Genomic DNA, 20,844 nt, shown 5'->3' on the forward strand with positions numbered 1-20,844 from the left:
GCACAGACGCCTTGACAGGAACTTCCATGCAAGGTTAACAAGATGCAAAATTATGAACATACAGAATGGGTCAGTCTGTCTTTCTGCATAGCATGGGACTGAAGCAGAGCTCTCCTGGGATTTCAGACACCTCAGCACTGCAGGCTTTGCAGAAACAGCATTTAGACCGGCATCAAACGTGAGTGGATGGCAGCATCAGTTGGAGATTGCAATTGCAGTGGGATTTGTGTGAAAATGGAAAGGTGTGCTCGCAGCTGAGAGGAGACAAATAGCACAGCGTCTCTCACTTGTTGTCTTTTGCTTTCAATCATCACTGTAGCTTCTTGTTCCACTTGAAGAAAAGAGCAAAGAGAAAAGAAGCATTTCCCCCATCCAAGCCAAAAATGAACTAAAATGTGATTTTAATAACATTGAACAATGAAAAGGTTAAAAATGTAAATGTCTTTTAATTCAATTTTCCATAAGATTCTCATAAAGTTAATAAATCAGGGCCAAAGAAACAGTTTCCAGTGCCTTTATCACAATATGCCATCAAAATGGATTTAATTTGTGTGCTCCTCCATCTGTCTGGTTATTAATTCAATATTGAAACAGGAAATATGATTTTCGTTCCCTTTGGTCAGCTTCAAACATTGTATGGAATAACACTAATGCTCTCGATCTCATTGTCATTTCCTCTCAGCCCAAAGCCCGGAATGGTGTAATTTACATCTCATTGTCCCGAGAAGGAAAAGAAAGGAGAAAGTCACGTTTTTCAATTTGAAAGCGAACATTTTTTTTTTTTTTTTGCTCAGTAAATTAAAAAAAAGGCAGCTCTAGCGATGGCTTGAGCCCTTTAGGTGCCTGACAATCACTGAATCTGGAAAATTGCTCTGCCTCCCAAGAGTAAAACAGCCAGAGACGTCATTATCCCACTCTTTTTCCCATCTGTAGGTTGACTAGATATATCATACCTCAAAGAGCGATAAAAGAAAAAAAAACTGCAAACTGGCATGAGTGAATGTGTGAAAGCAGTGCATTACAGAGAAGCTCTCTTGTTGTGTAATTAGATAATTTATGTAAAATCATGCAATGAAAAGTGATTCAGGGTGAATAATAATTAGGCCTTTGCAGAATAACACTGTGTAGGATCTGCAGATGAGCAGATGATTTAAAAAAAAAAAAAACACAAGCAAAAACACCTCTCCTCCAGTGAGGCTCTTTGTCACTATGGGATCTTATTGCTTGTTAAGCCGCAAAGGAGAGAAAATAACAAACTTAAAGCCCAGTTCAAGTAGAAGAAAATTAGAAAGGGGCAAATTAGCATCTTATATAACATTATCAATTCCCACCAAGAGCACATTAAGAGGACACATACCCATCATCGCTGTAGCTCAAGATTTTTTGGTTTAGGTTCAATAGTCTCCTAGCAACCACTGTGATGTTAAAAAAAAATACTGGTAATAAAGTTGAGCAAAACAAGAAGTATTATGGCCTAGTTTTTGTGCACATCTTTGTATCCATTCAACTAAATTTGTCACAGTCATTTCTGTCATTCTTACTTGATTTAAACTATTTTTCAGTCATTAAATTTAAAGTAGTCAAAACCAAATTGTAATGAACTAATAACTACATGTTGCAACTTTCAATTTTTATGTAAAATTTAGTGTACCAGTTTTTTTAGTGTACATTATCTCAAGCAAATATGGTGGATTTTTTTTTACTACAATGATCCTTGTTAAGATTAGTGTCCGTTGCTCCCATTAGTGATGTTTTCCCCTGTCCATGTGTTGTTTATATTATATTATAGGCCTGTAATATGATCAAAACCATGTAAAAATCACCATCAAAAGCTGCACAAGAAACTGACAATAATGTTATGCATTGTAGTCTTCACAGGAAGCCATTTTATGGACATTAGTCCAGATTCCATGTACCAGTTTACTCAAAACATTGCAAATAGATCTGTTCAAACATTTATTCACAATTGCTTCTACAAATGACTAATTTTAATTAACAAATGTTCAATAGAAGCTGATTAGGTGTGTGTATTTGTTTGGAACAAAAAATGAGCTAATCACAGTTCCAGTCAAGGGCGGGTAATGAATAATGACAGTGCTGTTAGCGCTTTGTCCTGTTCAATTAAGGAACATGACACTTCTTTACAAAAGTACAGAAACAGCGTCCTCTACTGGCAGACTAGCAGAATAATAAAATAACGACAATGCAAATGTCCTCGTGCTACATTACCTTTGATAGCAGATAGTTTTAGTCTCTATACATCTGTAAAACTAACACCAGCATGTTTGTTATTTTATTACATGTACAGAACATCTTTAATACTGGCCTTTTTGTGTAAAAATATAATGGAAATAAAGAATATGGACTAAAACATCTTATGTTAATGAAGAAGCGTAAAAGAAATTATATTGATATCACATGAAGCACTTGCTATTTTTAAAAAATTGTAAAAAAGTAGAAAATGTACAGTATATACATTTCATCTCTCACAGCTCACTCCACTGATTCTCCATCACTCCCCTGAGAATGAAACTGACCGTGCTCTGAAGGGTCAGTCATACTCTCCTCCAGACAGAGTCCCTCTTGAGCATAGTACTCAAATTCAGTTTCTTCTCTCCAGGACATCTCCTCACTGTGGTAACTCTCCAGATCCTCAGCATTAGCGTGACTGAGAGCTAAGCTCAGGATTTCTTTTTTCTCCTTGTAGAAGCGGAGTTCCCTGCCGGTTCTCCGGGCCTCCCCCAGCTCCTTCACGGCCAGCTGCAGCTCTTGAGAGAGCAGGCCGGGGGATTGCTGCTCCTTCTGTAACCAGTCCAGCGCCATGTGGCTGCGTGTACGCTCGTCCAGATGCTGCTGTGAGTAGTAGTGGATAACGTCCTGTAAAAGACAATTAAACAAGAATGAGAAGGTTTGGTGTACAATTGACAGCATTGGATCTATTGACAGTAGAGACTTGGGAACAGGCTTTTTACTGGGGTCAAAAGGCAAAACTCAGAACACCTTAGCAACCTCCTCCTAGCAACACACTAAAACACTTGGCAGAACACCTTAGTAACTTAATGGAAACGCCCTGGCAACCACCTACCCCAGATAGCATGGTGTAAATGATACAATGTTGAGTTTTAATCCAAACCATCATTTTAGTTGAGTTTGAAATTTCAGTGTTGAAAGTGTGTTGGAAAACTTTTGATGAAAGTCAACAGCACACATGGGTGGAGACAGTGAACTTGAACTAACAGTGATTTGTAGTTGATGACCACAACATCATGCAGGTATGTATCTCTGCCGAACACTAATGGGTGTTTCCCAATCAGTGGGGAGTGTCAGTTCATGACGGGCTTTTTCAACTGCTTTACCCGATATGCTTTAATCCACTGGGGGCTTGGTTTAGGAGTGGGCCTTTATGATTTTAGCAAGTCTATTGAAAAATGGTTGAAAAACATCTATTGTTACTGATTGTAATTAGATATATGAAAAAGTTACTAAAGTGCTTGAATAAAGTACCCATTTTTCCACATTCTTAAAAATGCATCTTGCTTTAGTAATGTTTATTAGGAATTTTTTGAATTCCTAACATCATCTAACAGATTTCTTGAAGTGAAAGAGACACGAATGTGCAAAAATGTCACACTTCACACATAGCCCATGCCTTGCTGGATGCAGTGCTTGCAGAGCATATTGCTCCTTTAGTAGGAGTGAAGGCAGATGACAATTTAAAAAAATAAGAAGTAATGTCCTCCTGATAAGTCAAGTCAAGTTAAGTCACCTTTATTTATAAAGCACTTTTTACAATGCAGATTGTGTCAAAGCAGCTTTACATTGATAACTTGTCATTATGATAATGTTGACATTGAGTTGTTGTCGACAGCATAATCACCTGACCTGGGACCTGATGCTAGCCTGTGCTTTAACTCCTTCTCCATGATTAGGCTACTGCTTAATCAGGTAATCATTCATATTCCTGAATCGCTATTAAATTTGAATAATGTAACTGATTTCCATTCAGTTTCTGCTGAAACACAATCACAAAAAACACCCTGTGTTTACTGAGAAAGTGACATGGCTATTTTGTGATATTTAAAGGGATTATTTTAATATCAAAAGAATATATTTTAAAGAATGTTGGTATCCAGACAGTTGACGGTAGCCATTGACTTTCATGGTATTTTTTCCTATGGAAATCAATGGCTACCGTCAACTGTCTGGATACCAACATGACAGAATTTTCATTCAGGGTGAATTATCCCTTTAAAGAAATTTCTATTGAGAAAAACAAAGCTGTTTTATTCTTCAAGATAAACTTGTTACTTTATGGTATGTAGTTTTATGGAAAATGAACTGAGATGTATAGTTTATAGCAGTGGTGTCCAAACTCGGTCCTTGAGGACCAATGTCCTGCAAAGTTTAGCTCCAACTTGCCTCAACACACCTGACTGGAAGTTTCTAGTAGGCCAAGTAGATCTTGATTAGCGGGTTCATCTGTGTTTAATAATTGGGGTTGTTGCTGAACTCTGCAGGATGGTGACTCCAGGAGCAGGATTGGACACCCCTGGTTTATAGTAATGGCCATAGCTCAGAGGTGTTTATACATGTTTAGTTCCTACACCTTCCTGGAAGTTTTCATTGATCATAATGACCTTGATTAGCTGTTTCAGATGTGCTTACCATAGTGCTTTCTTTTGATACTGAAGCATTAATAGATTTTTTTAATTTTATTTTTTATTTAATGATTCTATAATCATAATTAGAATATTTTGTGTTGATCAATTTTTTTTAAGTGAATCATATTGTGTTTAGTATATTAACATTCTTATGCCAACTGAATTGACTTGTTCTTAAGTAACATCATGCTTTCTTTTGCAGATTTTTAAAACCTGAACCGTTGGGCCACCTGTAGTTACAGTAAAATTACATCAGACTTCTGAAGCTAATTTCATTTTTAAAGGTTGTAATGCTTTTGTCCTATTTCTCCCCCCTTTTTTAAAGAATGATCTTCTACACATTTTTGTCAATGTGTTAGACTGTTAAAATAAATGGACTCAACTGCTTGGAAAGGTTTCATTTAAATTTTAAAAACTTTCAAATGGAATTGTTGAGGCGCCATATAAGTGTAGTTGAAATATTAATGTTGTTTCAACATTACAGTAACTTGGTAAATCAGATGGCAACACTGTTTTATGCTGTCATTACATTTCAGTTGTATTTTCAACATTTCAACAAAAGTGATTTAGAATCAACATCACATTGTAATATTGATCAAACAATATTACCGAAGATTATTTTTTGTTAATTTGTGTTGATTCAATAGCAGTAAATGTAGAATCAACATCAAGGTGTAACGTTGATTCAGCAACTTTACCATTGATTATTTTTTGTAAATTTCAATATTGCTTCAACATCAGTGATGTAGAATCAATCATAGTGTAATGTTGATTACCATTACCATTGATTTTTTGTTCACCATTGTTTTTATTCACCATTGTTTATTTTTTTTGTTGAAATCAGTAACTGAGGGAGCAAAAGTGATGTTGAAAAAATATCACATTGTAATGTTGAATCGATAATATTACCATTGATTTGTTGTTGAAATCTCAACATTGCTTCAACATTAACTGAGGGAGCAAGAGTGATACTGAAGCAACATCACTTTATAACAATAAATTCAATACAATTAAAGTTGATGCATCAACACTGACTCAACATTTTTTCAATGATTATATCTAGCATCATGGTGGTGAACTATGCATAGCATTACTCACATTTACTTTAGAAAGGATTTCAAAAAGCTATTTATTCTTACCTGACGGCTACATCTCATCTCCCGAAAGGCCTTCAGAGTGCCATTCCAGTGCAATAGTTGAAAAACAGTCATTATTTCCTACAAAAATACATAAATAAATAAATAAAATACAAACAAAATAGTTCATAATACAACTAATTCTATAACTAAAATGCCTACAGTTTGTGTTGATATAGACAAAGATACTTTGCAGGAAGCCAGTGATTATAGTTTATAAAGTTTTAAATATAGATATTTTTCTTACAAAAACCTATCGCTTCGCTTCAAAAGGCATTTATTACCCCACTGGAGTCATATGGATTACTTTTATGATCGATGAATGTGCTTTTTGGAATTTCAAAAACTCTTTAATGCCATTACAAAGCTGGGAAGAGCCAGGATATCTTTTAATATAGCTCTGATTGTGTTCGGCTGAAAGAAGAAAGTCATATAAACCTAGGATGGCTTGAGGGTGATTAAGGATAATTTCATTTTTGGGTGAATTATTCCTTTAACCTCTCAAAGATATTTGAGGCAAAATGTCAAAGCACTGGGACAAAGCATTAAGGTATGTTCACCAGAACAAAGAGGCCTAGTTTGTGTTGATGTAATAATCAAATTCATCGAGACATCATCACATGATGTTTATTTTTGAAGCGTGTTGATCACATTTAACACATTACAGTGCAGATGCGTATTTCTTTAGCATTTTTTTTCTTCACTGATGTCATACTGAGGATTAGTGTAGACGGTGTGTTAAACAGAGCCCCATTGTGCGCACAGTGTGAAAATTATCTGTTTGGGTTTTTTTTCTTTTCTTTTTTCAACACACATGAACTTGTGCTCATCTGGTAAGCATCCAAAAGTAGATTTTGCTCAGCGAATGTAAGAAAAAATCTTTCATGAAATGAAGAAAGCTGCTATTTGTCCGGTTTTACACGTTTGACAGATGAGCAGCATGAGTAATGTTTTGACAGCATAAACATTATTTATAGCATTTACCTGCAGCTATGAAATATTTGTATGTGAAACATCAGCCTAAATATGGAGTTAAGTAGCTGAAGCTTTTAAGCTTCAAAGAGGACACAACAGCATCATTAAATTTATCATTAAAGTAGTTCATATGACTTGTGCACTGTATTCCAATTCTATATTCTGAAGTTATATAATAGTTTTGTGTGAGATTTGGACTGAAATTTAAGTCATTTTTCACAGATTACCTTCCCTTCCTGTGAACTGTTATATATATATGCTGATTTGGTGCTCAAGAAGCATTTCTTATTATTAACCATGTTGTGCTGCTTAATATTTTTGTGGAAACTGACACATTTTTGTCAGGATACTTTGATGAATTTGTAATAGAAATATTTTGAAACATATTCAGTTGTTCCAGTCTTTTGAATTCAATTGAATGTATTCTTGTACAATAAAATTATTTATTTATTAATTCCCCAAACTTTTAAATGGTAGTGAATATTGATTTATTCAAAGGATCTGATTCAAAATAATGATGTAGAGCAGGGCTGATATTAAGACTATATCTGAATAATTATACATGTTCCTCACAGAAAGCTATCATATAACTTCTGAAAACTTGGAATATAGCAGTGATGTAAAGTATTTGAGTAAACATAATTAGTTACTGTAGCCTGTAGTATCTTTTTGGCTATTTGTAGTTTGACTGAGTATCAAAGATATTAGCAAATTTGACTCTCTACATGACTACATTTTTGAAAAATTAAATGTACTTTTTACTCCAATACATTTGTGATGAGTAATGCATTTTGCATTTATAAAACATAACATTTTGCATGGCACCTAACTTTTCTGCAGCAGTTGTTTCTGCAAAAAAAGAAGCGATATTGCCATCTAAGGTCATTGGAGGTACTATATCTATTTGATTTTACTTAACATTATTGATGAGACCTTTTGGAAGGAAATTTATTTAATTTATTTTTTTGTGCACTTGAGTTTAACTGAGACTTGAGAGTTTGTAGACGTTTAAGAAGCTGTTGTGTCGACCTTGATTTATTGCAATTTTGAGGTGTTCAGTTTTATTTTGATTTTAGAAAATAAACATGATTTCTCATCTTACAAATCAACTGTTTCTTATTTTCACTGGCATGTCTCTTAAGTGTTGAGGACTGCATCTCTGAACCTACATTCAGTATGAGTAAAATACTTAAGTACTGTTAAAATCAGATACTCTAAGACTTTTACTCAAGTCATAACTTGTAACTTGTAATGGAGTCATTTTTGCTGCAAGGTATTAATCAAGTATGGTTTTCAGGTACTCTTGACACCTCTGGAATATACACTCTAAAAAATGCTGGGTTAAAACAACCCAAGTTGGGTTAAAAATGGACAAACCCAGCGATTGGGTTGTTTTGACCCAGCTGTTGGGTTGAATCTTTAACCCAACCTGCTGGGTAGTTTTATTTAACTCAACTGATGTTTAAAAAATACTTTATTGATCACTTAAAATGAACCCAAAATAGGTTGGAAATTATTAATATGTTTAATTAATAATAATTAAATAATAAACATTAAATGTTAAATTGCTTATTAATAAATGTTCATCTTTTGATTATTATTGTTGCCTCTAGTAATTATGTGTCTGATTTTTAATTTCCAACCTATTTTGGGCTCATTTTAAGCCAGACATATAATCATTTTTTAAGCAATAGTTGAATTAAATAAAACTACCCAGCATGTTTACCATGTTTGTCCATATTTAACCCAACTTGGGTTGTTTTTAACCCAGAATTTTTTAGAGTGTAGTCACAGTAGTAATATGGACTTCTCTTATGGTGCTTTTATGGTGCATTTGCATCCTATTTGAACCTTAAAAGCTCCAGTCCCTATTTGTCATTGCATGGAAAACCGCATCTGGAACATCATTCAAAATACATTCTTTTGTGTTCCACAGAAAATAGAACCTGACAGAAAGTCATACAGATTTAAAACGACATGAAGGAAAGTATATGATAAGAGATTTTTGGACAAACAAATACTATCTAAACCAGCAGATTTTATTTATCAACCAGCTTCGCTAAAAGTACCAGTTAGATCAGTAGCACTTAACCAGCATGAACGAGTCTGGACCAGCTGGTCTTTTCAGAAGGGTTATATAAAGGCTGTTTTTTTTTCTAACCTGAAATTCCAGCATGGTTCTCCCAGTGTTCAGCTCCAGCATTAGGCAGTATGCTCCTATACTGGTACCGGGGTCAGACGCATCTGAAATGTTACCCTGTGAACAGTGGGACACAATGACTTACAGACGTGTCATCACTCAGCCTGAGCAGACACAAATACAGAAGGAGGTCTGGGTTTCATTAGACACCCCTTTGCTTTGTAATTCAGTCGGAGCAACTTGTCTTTATTGTTGGAGGAGAAAAGGCCAAGACTGTAGAGGATAAATGACATGAGAGTGAAGGAAGACCACACATGCACACCCCCACACACACATACCCCACAGAATGTGAAAATCTTGGCAGCTACATACAGGTTTGGGGTGAGGGAGGGTGGGAGGGTGGCATAACTTTTCTTTGTAGAATTTTTTTTTTTTTTGGTAAAAAGCCAATTTATCATTGGAATTGCTTCTTAGCTCTTCATTATGAGGAATAGCGCCAGTGTAAGGACATGGATCTATAGCTACAGTGGGTGGCCTTCCATACTTCCAAACTATACAGTTTCTATAGACTGGAAAGCTTTAGAGCTGTATGTATACACAAAGAGTAATCTACAACTAAGAAGAATGTGGAAATGAAATTTGTTGCTACTGCTAATAATGTATTCACTTGACAAAAAGTCCTGAACATCTTGTAAATCTCAACAGTGTGACGGCAAACTCGATGATTTGTTGATAAGCAGCTTAGTAGTGAGACTCACGCTGGTGGTGCTGACGGCCTCTTTCACGCTGTGTGATATGAACTCAGGAGTGATGCGGCGACAAGGCAACTCGTTAAATGTGGAGTTCATCAGAGCGATACGAGCTGCATCACGTCTGGCCTCTGCTTTACTGTAGCAGTACTGTCAGTGAGAGAGAGGCTTTCAATTTATCATCATCATCATCATCATCATCATCATGAAATGCTGAAATATGATCATTTGCACTGATTGGGCATTCTTTGGGATTTATTTTATTCTTGATAACATAAACACTCTAATTGGACTTCAAAGGAATAGTACACCCCAAAAAGTGATATGGTCACAATGATGAACTGGAGAAGGGGAAGGTTATCAGTGAATAATGGCATACATTTCTGTCTATTTCTCACCAAATACTACTGTATGTCTTTATAATATGTGAATTGAATTCATAGGACTTAAAATACAAAAAAAGTTGTGTGGGACACTTTTATGATACTTGCTTTTGTGTCATTTTTAGTGTGAAATCTGCTTGGTGACATGAAAGGTCAGCTACATCTTTGTGTCTGTGACCAGTGTTTACTAAGCTTGAAGAATGATGATCCAAAAATAGTTCACAAATAAAATATATATTTTAAATGATTACTGCCTATAGTTATTATTTTGGAATAAATTTGAAATTTTACACTAAATTTATATTTGCTTTTAATAAATAGTACATTAACAATGTTATTAATGCAAAAATACAAAATAGAATTGTATTGGTTTCTTTTCTTATTTTTTGTATAATATAATGTTTGTTTAAAGGTGCAGTATGTAGGATTTCTGTCCGCTAGAGGTCGCTAGAGGCCTATACAAAACAAAGGCGTAGCTTGATGACGCCAAGTTTGAGCGTGGAATCTTGGAACATGTCTTTACCTCAACGGACGGTGCAAAAGAATAGGGATAGGACTCGGGAAGAAATCATGTTCATGGATGCGATTATTAACATTATTGTAATATGAAGCAGAGCAGGACCGAGTGTTGCGGGAGCTGAACGAGGCAGCTGGAGCGATTACACAACACACGCCTCATGAGCAGCGGAACCGATTCCACTTTTCCGGTCATGAGTATGAGGTAGCGCAGCTCTGTTTATCATATTAGATACATTTAAGTGTGTTGAAAATTATGTAAGCGTTACTCTGTGCGTTCACTCGGCGGCTGCTGTGAGACACTGTTGCACACTGCAGTAAAATAGATCGATTTTAGAATATATTAAATGCTGGATGGCTTGTGTTGATAAATGGCATGCAATTAATTTTTAAAACATTGTATGATGGAGAAAATTCTGTATTACTGTTACTAAAAATAAAGTTGCATCTGATATGCTATATTAGCTACTTGACAAAATAGTGTTTTTCTCTGAGGCATTTAGCATGGTACTCACAAAAAATCAAGAAAATTAGATTTAAACAATAAGACTAAACGTGTTGAGCTATATAACAATAATTAGTTTTCTATAATATAATATATCAAAACAGTTGTTCCCTTGTCTATTAAAACGTGTAATATATCAAAGCATCTTTGGCATTTCCATGGTTTCTACAAAATAATACTTAGTGGTTTTTGGATATTTTACTAAAAAAAAAATATTACATATTGCATCTTTAACAAGGAAAATGTGACAACATTAAAGTGATAGTTCACCGAAAATGAAAATTCTGTCATCATTTACTCACCCTCAGGTTGTTCCAAACTTGTATGAGTTTCTTTCTTCTGCTTAACACAAAAAAAAAAAAAAAAAAAAATTATATATATATATATATATATATATATATATATATATATATATATATATATATATATATATATATTATATATATATATTATATCTGTAACCAAACAATTATGGGGCCCCATTGACTTCCATAGTAGGAAAAGTCAATGGTGCCTCACAACTGTTTAGTTATTCTTCAAAATATCTTCCTTTGTGTTCAGCAGAACAAAGAAATTCATACAGGTTTGGATTTGGAACAACTTGAGGTGAGTAGCCTAAATAATGACAGATTTTTCATTTTGGGGTGAACTAACCTTTTTAATTGTAACTGGAACATGAATTTACATTTTTATAAATCATAAAACATAAAAAATAAATAAAAAAAAACCTCAGTTGTCTCAGTTTAGTTTTGTCGGTTCTCGTTAAAGGTAATGTTTGGTTAATGTTTTCTCTTATGTATTCCTGTGTTCTAATCATTTTTGGAAGACTGTTCGAGTGAATCTCCTTCGTCATGCTAGCTGACCAGCAATGTGTGACAATATTCTTTTAAAGTATTTAATTCTGTATTTATTTACTTAATAAGTATTCTTTTTAAAGGTAAGCTAAAGTGTAGTTCTTATTCATAAGGGCAGTCACATTCATTATCACTGCATGAAAAAGAGCAGCCAGCACGGCCTTCAGAATATCTCCATGCAAGTAAGAAAGTCATACAAGGCTAGACCATGAGAATGAGTAAATGACAGAATTTTCATTTTAGGATGAACTAATACTTTACGTTAAATTATCATCCTCAAAAGCATGTCTTAAACACAGAGCCGCAGAATGCCACATCACAAGATTATTTTAGACGATGTCTGTGAACCACAAACACGATTAGAGACAGATTTTATGCTAGCAGTGCTGAGATTAGTTTCTGGATTTGTAATATTGCTGAAAACCTTTACTGTGCAAAGTAATAATCAGGCTATTACATTTACAAGCAGTGCTGGAATGAAGAAGAATATATGTTAGGAGTTCTGAGAATAAAAGAGAAAGAGAGAGCAGAAATAGATGAGAGTAGTGTTTTGAGGATATAAGAGAAAGAAAGTTCTGGGTTATTGCCCAAAAGCATTGTAAGAGATTGTAGAAACCCTTGGAACCAATGATCTCTGTGATCTACTTAGGCTTACAATGCTTTTTGGGAAATGCAACCCAGGGCTTTGATCTAAAAGAAATCTTCTGCTGGAACTGAGCTACTTTGTGAATTAAATAATCAGTAGCCCATAAGTTGTGAGAGTATTTCCCATGTGCTCAATCCCTGATCAATGATGGTCATTTAGACAGAAGTATCACTGAAGTAGTCATTCCCTGGTGCACTTTAGTCTCTCCAAAGGGCAGCAGCTAGTCCTGAACTTTCCACAAATAACAGTCATTTCAAATAGAAACCATGGTAACAACACCAGAGGGTTAGATCCTTTTAAATGGTCATGTCATGCGCTTCACAATGTCAAATGAACAAATAAACTCATTTATTTTCAAGATTAATTTCATAGAACATTCCATTTGAGCTTAAGTAAAATGCCACATACTGATTTGCTGCTGGCAGGAGTAATTTAGCAAATAAGAACCACCTGTTGGCCCTCCTCATTTTCACACAAAAGCCTCTTCTTTTATGGCTGGACTGAATAGTACTGATGACACGCTGTTCAGAAAGACTCTAGACCTGATTTAGTTATGGAATAAAGCTTGAATTGTACCAAAATGAAGGGATTAAAGTTAATTTTAAACAAATCTTGTGCTCAATCATTTTTAAAAATCACATAAGAGTGCCTGTATTAATTTCTCCTTTACAGAACATGCCATATAAAAATGTAATGGACCTTCAAAATGGAATTTAGTTCACTAACCTTAAAATTTCCGAAGCAGCTGCCACCTGGTAAGGTGACGTAGCATATGTAGGGAGGGCTGGGTGAGGGAATGGACTCATAGACTACCAGATTCTCTGTCTCCATCATCACACCTTTCACTTGTTTCTGCTCCCAAAACTTGTGAAGCATTCCCACAACATTCACTAAAAAGGAAAAGAAGGAGAATCTTTAGAAATGTTATCACATTAAATGCATTTTGATGTGCTCAGTTTGCACCACTAGTAAGGAAGTATCATTTCTCTTACATAAATATTTCCCAAGTTACCTATTGTTTTTATTGGGTTAGTTCATACACAGGGTTAGGGTTAGTTCATACACACACACACGTTCGTTTTCGTGAATTGTGGGGACATTCCATAGGCGTAATGGTTCCCTTTCATGGGAACTATCAACGCTACGTCAATGACATGATGGGTTCCCATCACGTCATTGATGTAGCGTCTCGTTCCCTTACTCAGGGAACAGGGGTTACACTCGTAAACCGAGACGATTTTATACTGTACAAACCATATTTTCTATCCTCCTACACTACCCCTACCCCTAAAACTAACCATCACAGGAAACTGTGCACACTTTTACTTTCTCACAAAAACTCATTCTGTATGATTTATAAGCCTTTTGAAAAGTGGGGACATGGGGTAATGTCCTCATAACTCACCTCTTTTTGTAATACCTAAGTCATACCCATGTCACACATTTGTTTCCTGATATGTCACAAAAACGCGCGCACACACACACACACACACACACACACACACACACACACACTGGGTTTCTGTTATATAGGGAATTTAATGATTTTTACCATACAAACTGTATATTCTATCCCATAACCCTATGAAAACTTTCTGCATTTTTACATCATTTTGTATGATTTATAAGCCGTTTTCCTCATGGGGACCAAAAAAATGTAATGGTAATATTTATACTTATAGGAAAATATTTTATCCTTATAATGTAGGGAATATCAGGCACACACACGTTGGATTTTATTGTTTTATGGAGACTTTCCAAAGACATAATGATTTTTATACTGTACAAATATATTCTATCCCCTAACCCTCCCCCTAAACACAACCCTCACAGAAAACTTTATGCATTTTTTACATTTTCAAAAAATAAAAAATAAAAACATAATTTAGTATGGTTTTCCTCATGGGGACCAAAAATTTCCCCACAAGGTCAAAGATTTCAAAGATTTGTTCTTTACTAACTTTATATTCTATCCCCTAACCATAAGAAAACTTCATTTGTACACCATTTTATATGATTTTTAAGCTGTTTTCCTCATAGGGTCCAAAAAAATGTCCCCACAAGGTGAAAAATTACTGGTATTTTTATATTTAGGGGGATATTTGGTCCTCATAATGTAGTCTCACACACATGTTGGGTTTTTGTGCTTTATGGGGGCTTTCCAAAGACAGAATTATTTTTATACTGTACAAAAATATATATTCTATCCCCTACCCCTAAAAACAACCTTCACAGAAAATTTTCTGCATTTTTTACACTTTAATAATAATAATATTAATTTAGTATGATTTATTTATGACCAACAAATGTCCTCACAAGATCAAAGATTTCTGGTATTACCATCCTTGTTGGAGACACACACACAAACACATAAAACTGTCATTATTTAATCACCTTCATGTCATTCCAAACTTGAATTATTTTCTTTCTTCTGCAGAACACAAAGGAAAATAATGAAAAATGTCGTGTTTTTTCTTCCTTCTTATCTTTTCTTTTCTGCAGAAGAAAGAAGCTCATATAGGTTTGGAACGATATGAGGGAGAGTAAATAATACATATTCATTTTTGAGTGAACAATTCCTTTAAGATGATTTGTGATGAATTCAGTATATTATGTATTTCATTAAAATCTTTTCTGTTAGTACTCAATCGTTTACATCACAGATCACTGATAATTTGCAGAGGCTCAGTTGTTTACATGTCTAAGAGTCTAAGTGGTTACATAAGAGGTTTTTGACTGCTGTGTTTATTGAAATTGTGCCTGTTAATCAAACAAACCCAGTTCAGACAGTGTCTCTGCCAAACTTTTGAGATGAAAGTTACAATTTTATACTGATCTATGGCTCTGATACACAGATCTAAGTCACCCGGCACATTAGTTGTATAATCATTGCAACAGGCAAATGAAACTGGTGTTAAAGTGCATGATTCAACATTTACACTGAAATAAATGACTTTTCTCTTTAAATATACTGTATGCTCAAAAATAGATTCGGCCCTTTTGGCTTGTCAGAGTGAAATTCAAACATTAGGTTAAATTCTGCAGCATTTAAAGGGATAGTTCAATCAAAAATGAAAATTCCAGTCACCATTTAATCAGCCACGTGTCGGTTTAAACCTGTATGATATTTTAAAAGATATTTTGAAGAATGTTTTTAACTCCATACTGGGGTCCAAAACAACATCACGCAGATTTTTTTTGATAGACAAAAATACACAGACATTCTGTTCCACAAAGGAAAGAAAGTCATACAGGTTTGAAACGACATGAGGATGAATAAATGACAGAATTTTCATTTTGAGGTGAACTAGTGAGAAGCAACACTATGTATTTCCCAACATAATATATACATTTAAGCATTTGGCAGACACTTTTATCCAAAGCAACCCACATTGCGTTCAAGGTATTTCATCAGTTAATGCAATCGAACCCCTTAGAAATCAAACTCACAGCCTTGGCACTGCTAGCGACATGCTCTTCAACAATGTTTCCCTATAAAATTTGATTATTAGGTTACAAATCACAACTTTGCAGAACGTTTTTAAATCACTTTTATGCTGTACAATCATAGAGCAGTGGAAGAAACCAAAGATAAATATTATTAATCATTTTATGTTAGTTCATCGTAATTTTACTTACTTAGTCATTCCAGTACCTATTATGCTCAATTTTAACACATCGCTATTAAAACACAATTATTTACCTCCATGTCTATCTTTCCATTCATACCAACACCCACTGTAACATCAGACGGCTATCCAGCATCAGCACATGGAATCATTTTCCTAGCAAAACAAACAGGTGCCCATGGACTCTGTGAGGTGGACAAGCGTCACACATCAGGGAGTTGTGCTGTGATTTCATTGTTTTACACCCACAGTAAGTGCAATGTTTGTTCAGTCTTGCTTTAATCAGCTCAAGCCTGGCATATAAAACACACCCCCTCTAAAAGGGTCAGCAATAATATTGAGAAGGGGAACCAAAGGTATATTTTTGTAAAAAGACCATGTATGTGGGAACACAGACTTGTTTTTACAGCATGACATTTTCCAGCTTTTTGTTTGTTTGAAAGAGTCAGCTGCTTTGAGCACCGCCCAGTCTATGTTTGTAATGGTTCAACACACGTGAGTGTTTTATTCCAGTCTCTTGGTATATGAACTGCCTTCAGATGAAGTGGAACAGAAACAAAAGCTGTGTCTGTGAATGAGCTTTGGTTTAATAAAATGATAGATGTTAGTGTATTTCATCAAAGACCCTTAAAATCTGAATTTATTACACTGTGTCCTCACCCGACTAGTTGCTAAGCAATGTTTAGCAGAGATTAAAAAACAATGGACTTGTGACAAAGCTCCTGAAATAACCAGGCCGTCATTTTAAACTTTCATTGAGTTATTTTTTTTTTTTTTTTTTTTTTTGCTATACAAAGAGCAGGAGAAGTGTCTGAGAGCTAGCAAAAGCTATGAAAAGAGTGAGAGTAAGATGCAGTCTGCAGTAGTGACATGCATGGTTGTTGTGGAACGACCTATAGCCAAAGCACAATAAAGTCAGTTAGCTATTTCCAAAGCCCATATTTACAAACTTTTGGGAATATATACTCTGGTGTCATGAGACCAAGTCAATTTTTTTGAATCTAACAGCATCCAAAATGTTATGGTGTTGCTAGAGGAGGAGTACAGTGAGAAGTGCCTGGTTCCCACTCTGGTTCAGTGGTAGTAAACCTCTTATTTAGGGATGTATGAGTTCTGGAGGTGTGAGGGAGTTGTGCTTTATCAATGCTGTCATGAATTCACACACTACTTCAAAAACCTGAAACAGAAGATCCTCCTCATTCCCTCCATTATTGGGCATTTTTTCAACATGACAATGATGCATTCTGCTAAGGTGAAAAACATTCTGTGGACATTTCATCCAATCTTAATGCTCTTGAGCAGCTGTGGGGGATTCTGTAGAGATGAGAGCAACACTCCCCATTAAAGATCAGGGGCCGTATTCACAAAACATCTTAAGGCTAAAGTAGCTCCCTACTTGCCGATTTAGAAGAACCTCTTAAAAATAATGGGCATGTCAGTCCTAATTTTAAGACTCCTAAATTTTTGCTCTAAGAGTATTTCACAAAGCATTTTAGCGCCAAAACTAGCTCTTAAATCTGTGAAACATTAGGAGTAGCCAAGAGGACTCCTACTGTAAGTCAATAAGACCAAATCACAAACAATCCAAATGGCTGTTGCTGCCAATCCGCCTCAGCAATCCACCCAAAGACAATGAACGTCATTGAGGCAATAGCAACAGAGCCTTGGGTGCTGAACCATTTCTTTATAAACTCAATACACATTTTGATTTATAGATTTGAATCTATGATAAAACACCAAAAAAAATCATTAATAAATAAATATTTAATGTCCGATTACCTGTGGCAGTTGTTTTCACAAGTTCACAAGTTGGTGTGCTGTCTAATTGGATCGAGGGCTCCGAGCTTGAAATTTAGCCCAAACCCAGAGTTCTCCCTCTTATCCCCAGCTGAGAGTGAGGAACGGGGTGGCGGAGGGATGCAGAAAACTGCTGAGGTAACTAGGTGAGTCGGCTCTCGTCTGTGTATATATGTATATACCTCTTCTCGAACTGATTAGATAGACAGTTTGAACATGCTCCTCCCAAACTTTGTTTATAAAACATCATTTGTAGCTTGAATTCTGCATTCTCTTGAGACACAGACATGTTAGAGGCTGACAGCTGAACATATACTAATTTAATTAGTGACACTTAGCCTACAATTTAAAACCTTTATTTGAATATGGCAACATTTTTATTTTAAAACCTTTATTTGAATATGGAAACACGATACCTCATTCTACAAAATTTCTATGATTAAATCCTTGACAGAGACTCCTCCCATCAGCCAATCACTGTGTGCATAGTTAGTAAGCATGTTGACATCATCCATAGCAACAAGGTCATCCCCACCCATACACTTAGCTTAAGACTTCTCTTTATTCCTTAGTAAAAGTTTGTCTCAGCAGCTTTGTGAATTGGTTTAAAGAGAAAACTCTTAACTAAGAACTTTTACTGCTATTTAGGAGAACACTTAGTGGTAAGATAAAATGTTTTGTGAATACGGCACCAGGGCATTTAAGGAGGTTATCATCCAAGAGTTATGCAGCCTTCACATGCTATTGGAAATTTGATAATTCCCACTTCTGAATATGTGATTATGAGCTCATCGCATTCAAGTTTTGAAGTGGGAGGGCGTTCATGTGCAATTTTTACCTAGGAAACTAGTATTTACGATAAAGGCAGCATTAAACAGGACAGATGTGACAATTTGTCATGAACTTGTACACTCTGTGCCAAGAAGGTTCAGAGCAGTACTTAAAATTATGGAGGACATACTAAGTAGTAGAAAATTATACATTTGTTGAATTAAATCTAGGGTATACTCATTTTTTGCAATCCTTCATTTAAAAAAATTGGCTAATTTATAACTTATTTTACAAATATTAATGACATAACTTCTCAGTTTTTATTAAGTATATGTTTAATACATTTCAATTTTGCCATATTTCCATGAATTGTATTAGTGATCATTATAAAAATACATCTTTTGTATTTGTTCAGAGGGGGTGCACTTATTCATGCTGTGCACTGTTTATCATTATACATACCTAGCATTCAAACAGGCATTTATTTGACCAAAACACACTAAAAATTTTATATTAAAAAACATTACAGTTGTTTTCTATTTTAATATGTTTGAAATTGTAAAATAAAACTTATTCCTATGATGGCAGAGCTGAATTTTCAGCATCATTACTCCAGTCTTCAGTGTCCTTCAAAAATCATGCTGATTTTTTGCTCAAGAAACATTTCTTATTAATATCAGGGTTAAATAAATTTTTGACATAATTGTCATACATTTTTTCCAGGATTGTTTGATGAATAGAAAGTTTAAAAGAACAGCATTTATTTAAAATACAAATGTTATTACTGGCATTTTTGATCAATTTAACGCATCCATGTTGAATAAAAGTATTATTTTCTTCCAAAAAAAAAAAAACTTACTGGCCTCAAACTTTTCAATGGTATATCTGTCTAAATATATATCTACTGACAATCAGAGCAAGACTCAAACCCACAACAAGAAATACTACATTTCTGACCCAACAGGACAAGTTCCCCTTACACAGTTCTCATCTATGGGATGCTGCATTGCTTCTTCATGACAGTGAAGAACATAAAGCACAAGGTGAAAGATCAGAACATTCACACTTTATTAATATTTCTGCTAGGTCTTACTTACAGTCTTTGAAGGTTCTGTCATCATCAGAATCTGGTCCAGACATGATTTCCAACTACTAGTCCTACACGTCCTACAGCAATCCTCCTTCTCCGTCTCCAGCTCTCACATGCTCTGGAGAAGTTAAAAACATCAGTTAAGCTCCAGAAAGGGTGAACATGAGGAGGTCCCCTATTAGCCTTCTCCTCTCTAGTCTCCAGAGCAGTCTGTGGAGCCCTATTACGCCAGCCCCCAGGAGTTCTCTTCAGTGGCTGGCCCACCTTTTGTCAAGGGTTGAACTAATTAGCTGTGAGGTTGGTTGTTGCTCTGCACTCCCTTATATTCACACACACTCTCACCACATACACACTCTCACAGCCTGTTGCGCACTCCCACTCGACTGAGTCGACTAAGCCCTGGCCCAGGAATGCAGCCCCCTTTCTCCATTCATTCACAGCATGCCTCTGCCTTCCTTCACAACACGCTTTACATATGCAGTGCCCAACTCACTGAAGAAACATCCAAGATGGACAGCAGACAACTTCTGACTGTTTTATTGACCACTTAAATAGCTATTTAACTGAACAGGATCCTGAAATTGGTGGGGGTGGGGGGACATTAAAAATGTAATTATAAATCAAAGCATTCATTTGCAAAGAGACTCTCAACCCTCCCTTGTAATATACAGTAAACCCAAAATGTACAGACACTTAAAGGGATAGTTCACCTAATAATGAAAATGCTGTCATCATTTACTCACCATCATGATGTTCTAAACCTGCATGAAGTTATTTCTTCTGTTGAACATAAAGGAAGATATTTAATGGAGGTTGGTAAACAAACAGTTGCTGCATGGCCTCCATTGACTTCCATAGTATAAAAAATATATATATTATGGAAGTAAATGGGGACCAAAAACTGTTTGGTTACACACATTCTTCAAAGTATCTTTTTGTGTTCAGCACAAGAAATAAATAAATACAGGTTTAAAACATCTTGAGTGTGAGTA

The 20,844-nt window shown here is 35.3% G+C and overlaps 1 protein-coding gene across 1 annotated transcript; it reads right to left on the reverse strand.

The window, feature by feature from the left end:
• Positions 1-2,493: 2,493 nt before the first annotated feature.
• lix1 (limb and CNS expressed 1) lies at positions 2,494-19,995 on the reverse strand. The gene is made up of 6 exons (XM_067408022.1): positions 19,860-19,995; positions 13,292-13,455; positions 9,671-9,811; positions 8,934-9,029; positions 5,801-5,878; positions 2,494-2,877 (listed from the first exon to the last, which is right to left on the reverse strand). Exons 1-6 carry the CDS (start codon positions 19,900-19,902, stop codon positions 2,494-2,496), a joined length of 906 nt encoding a protein of 301 aa, XP_067264123.1. The 5' UTR covers positions 19,903-19,995.
• Positions 19,996-20,844: the final 849 nt, after the last annotated feature.

The sequence above is a fragment of the Chanodichthys erythropterus genome, chromosome 13 (assembly GCF_024489055.1).
Source record: "Chanodichthys erythropterus isolate Z2021 chromosome 13, ASM2448905v1, whole genome shotgun sequence".
NCBI lineage: Eukaryota > Metazoa > Chordata > Actinopteri > Cypriniformes > Xenocyprididae > Chanodichthys > Chanodichthys erythropterus.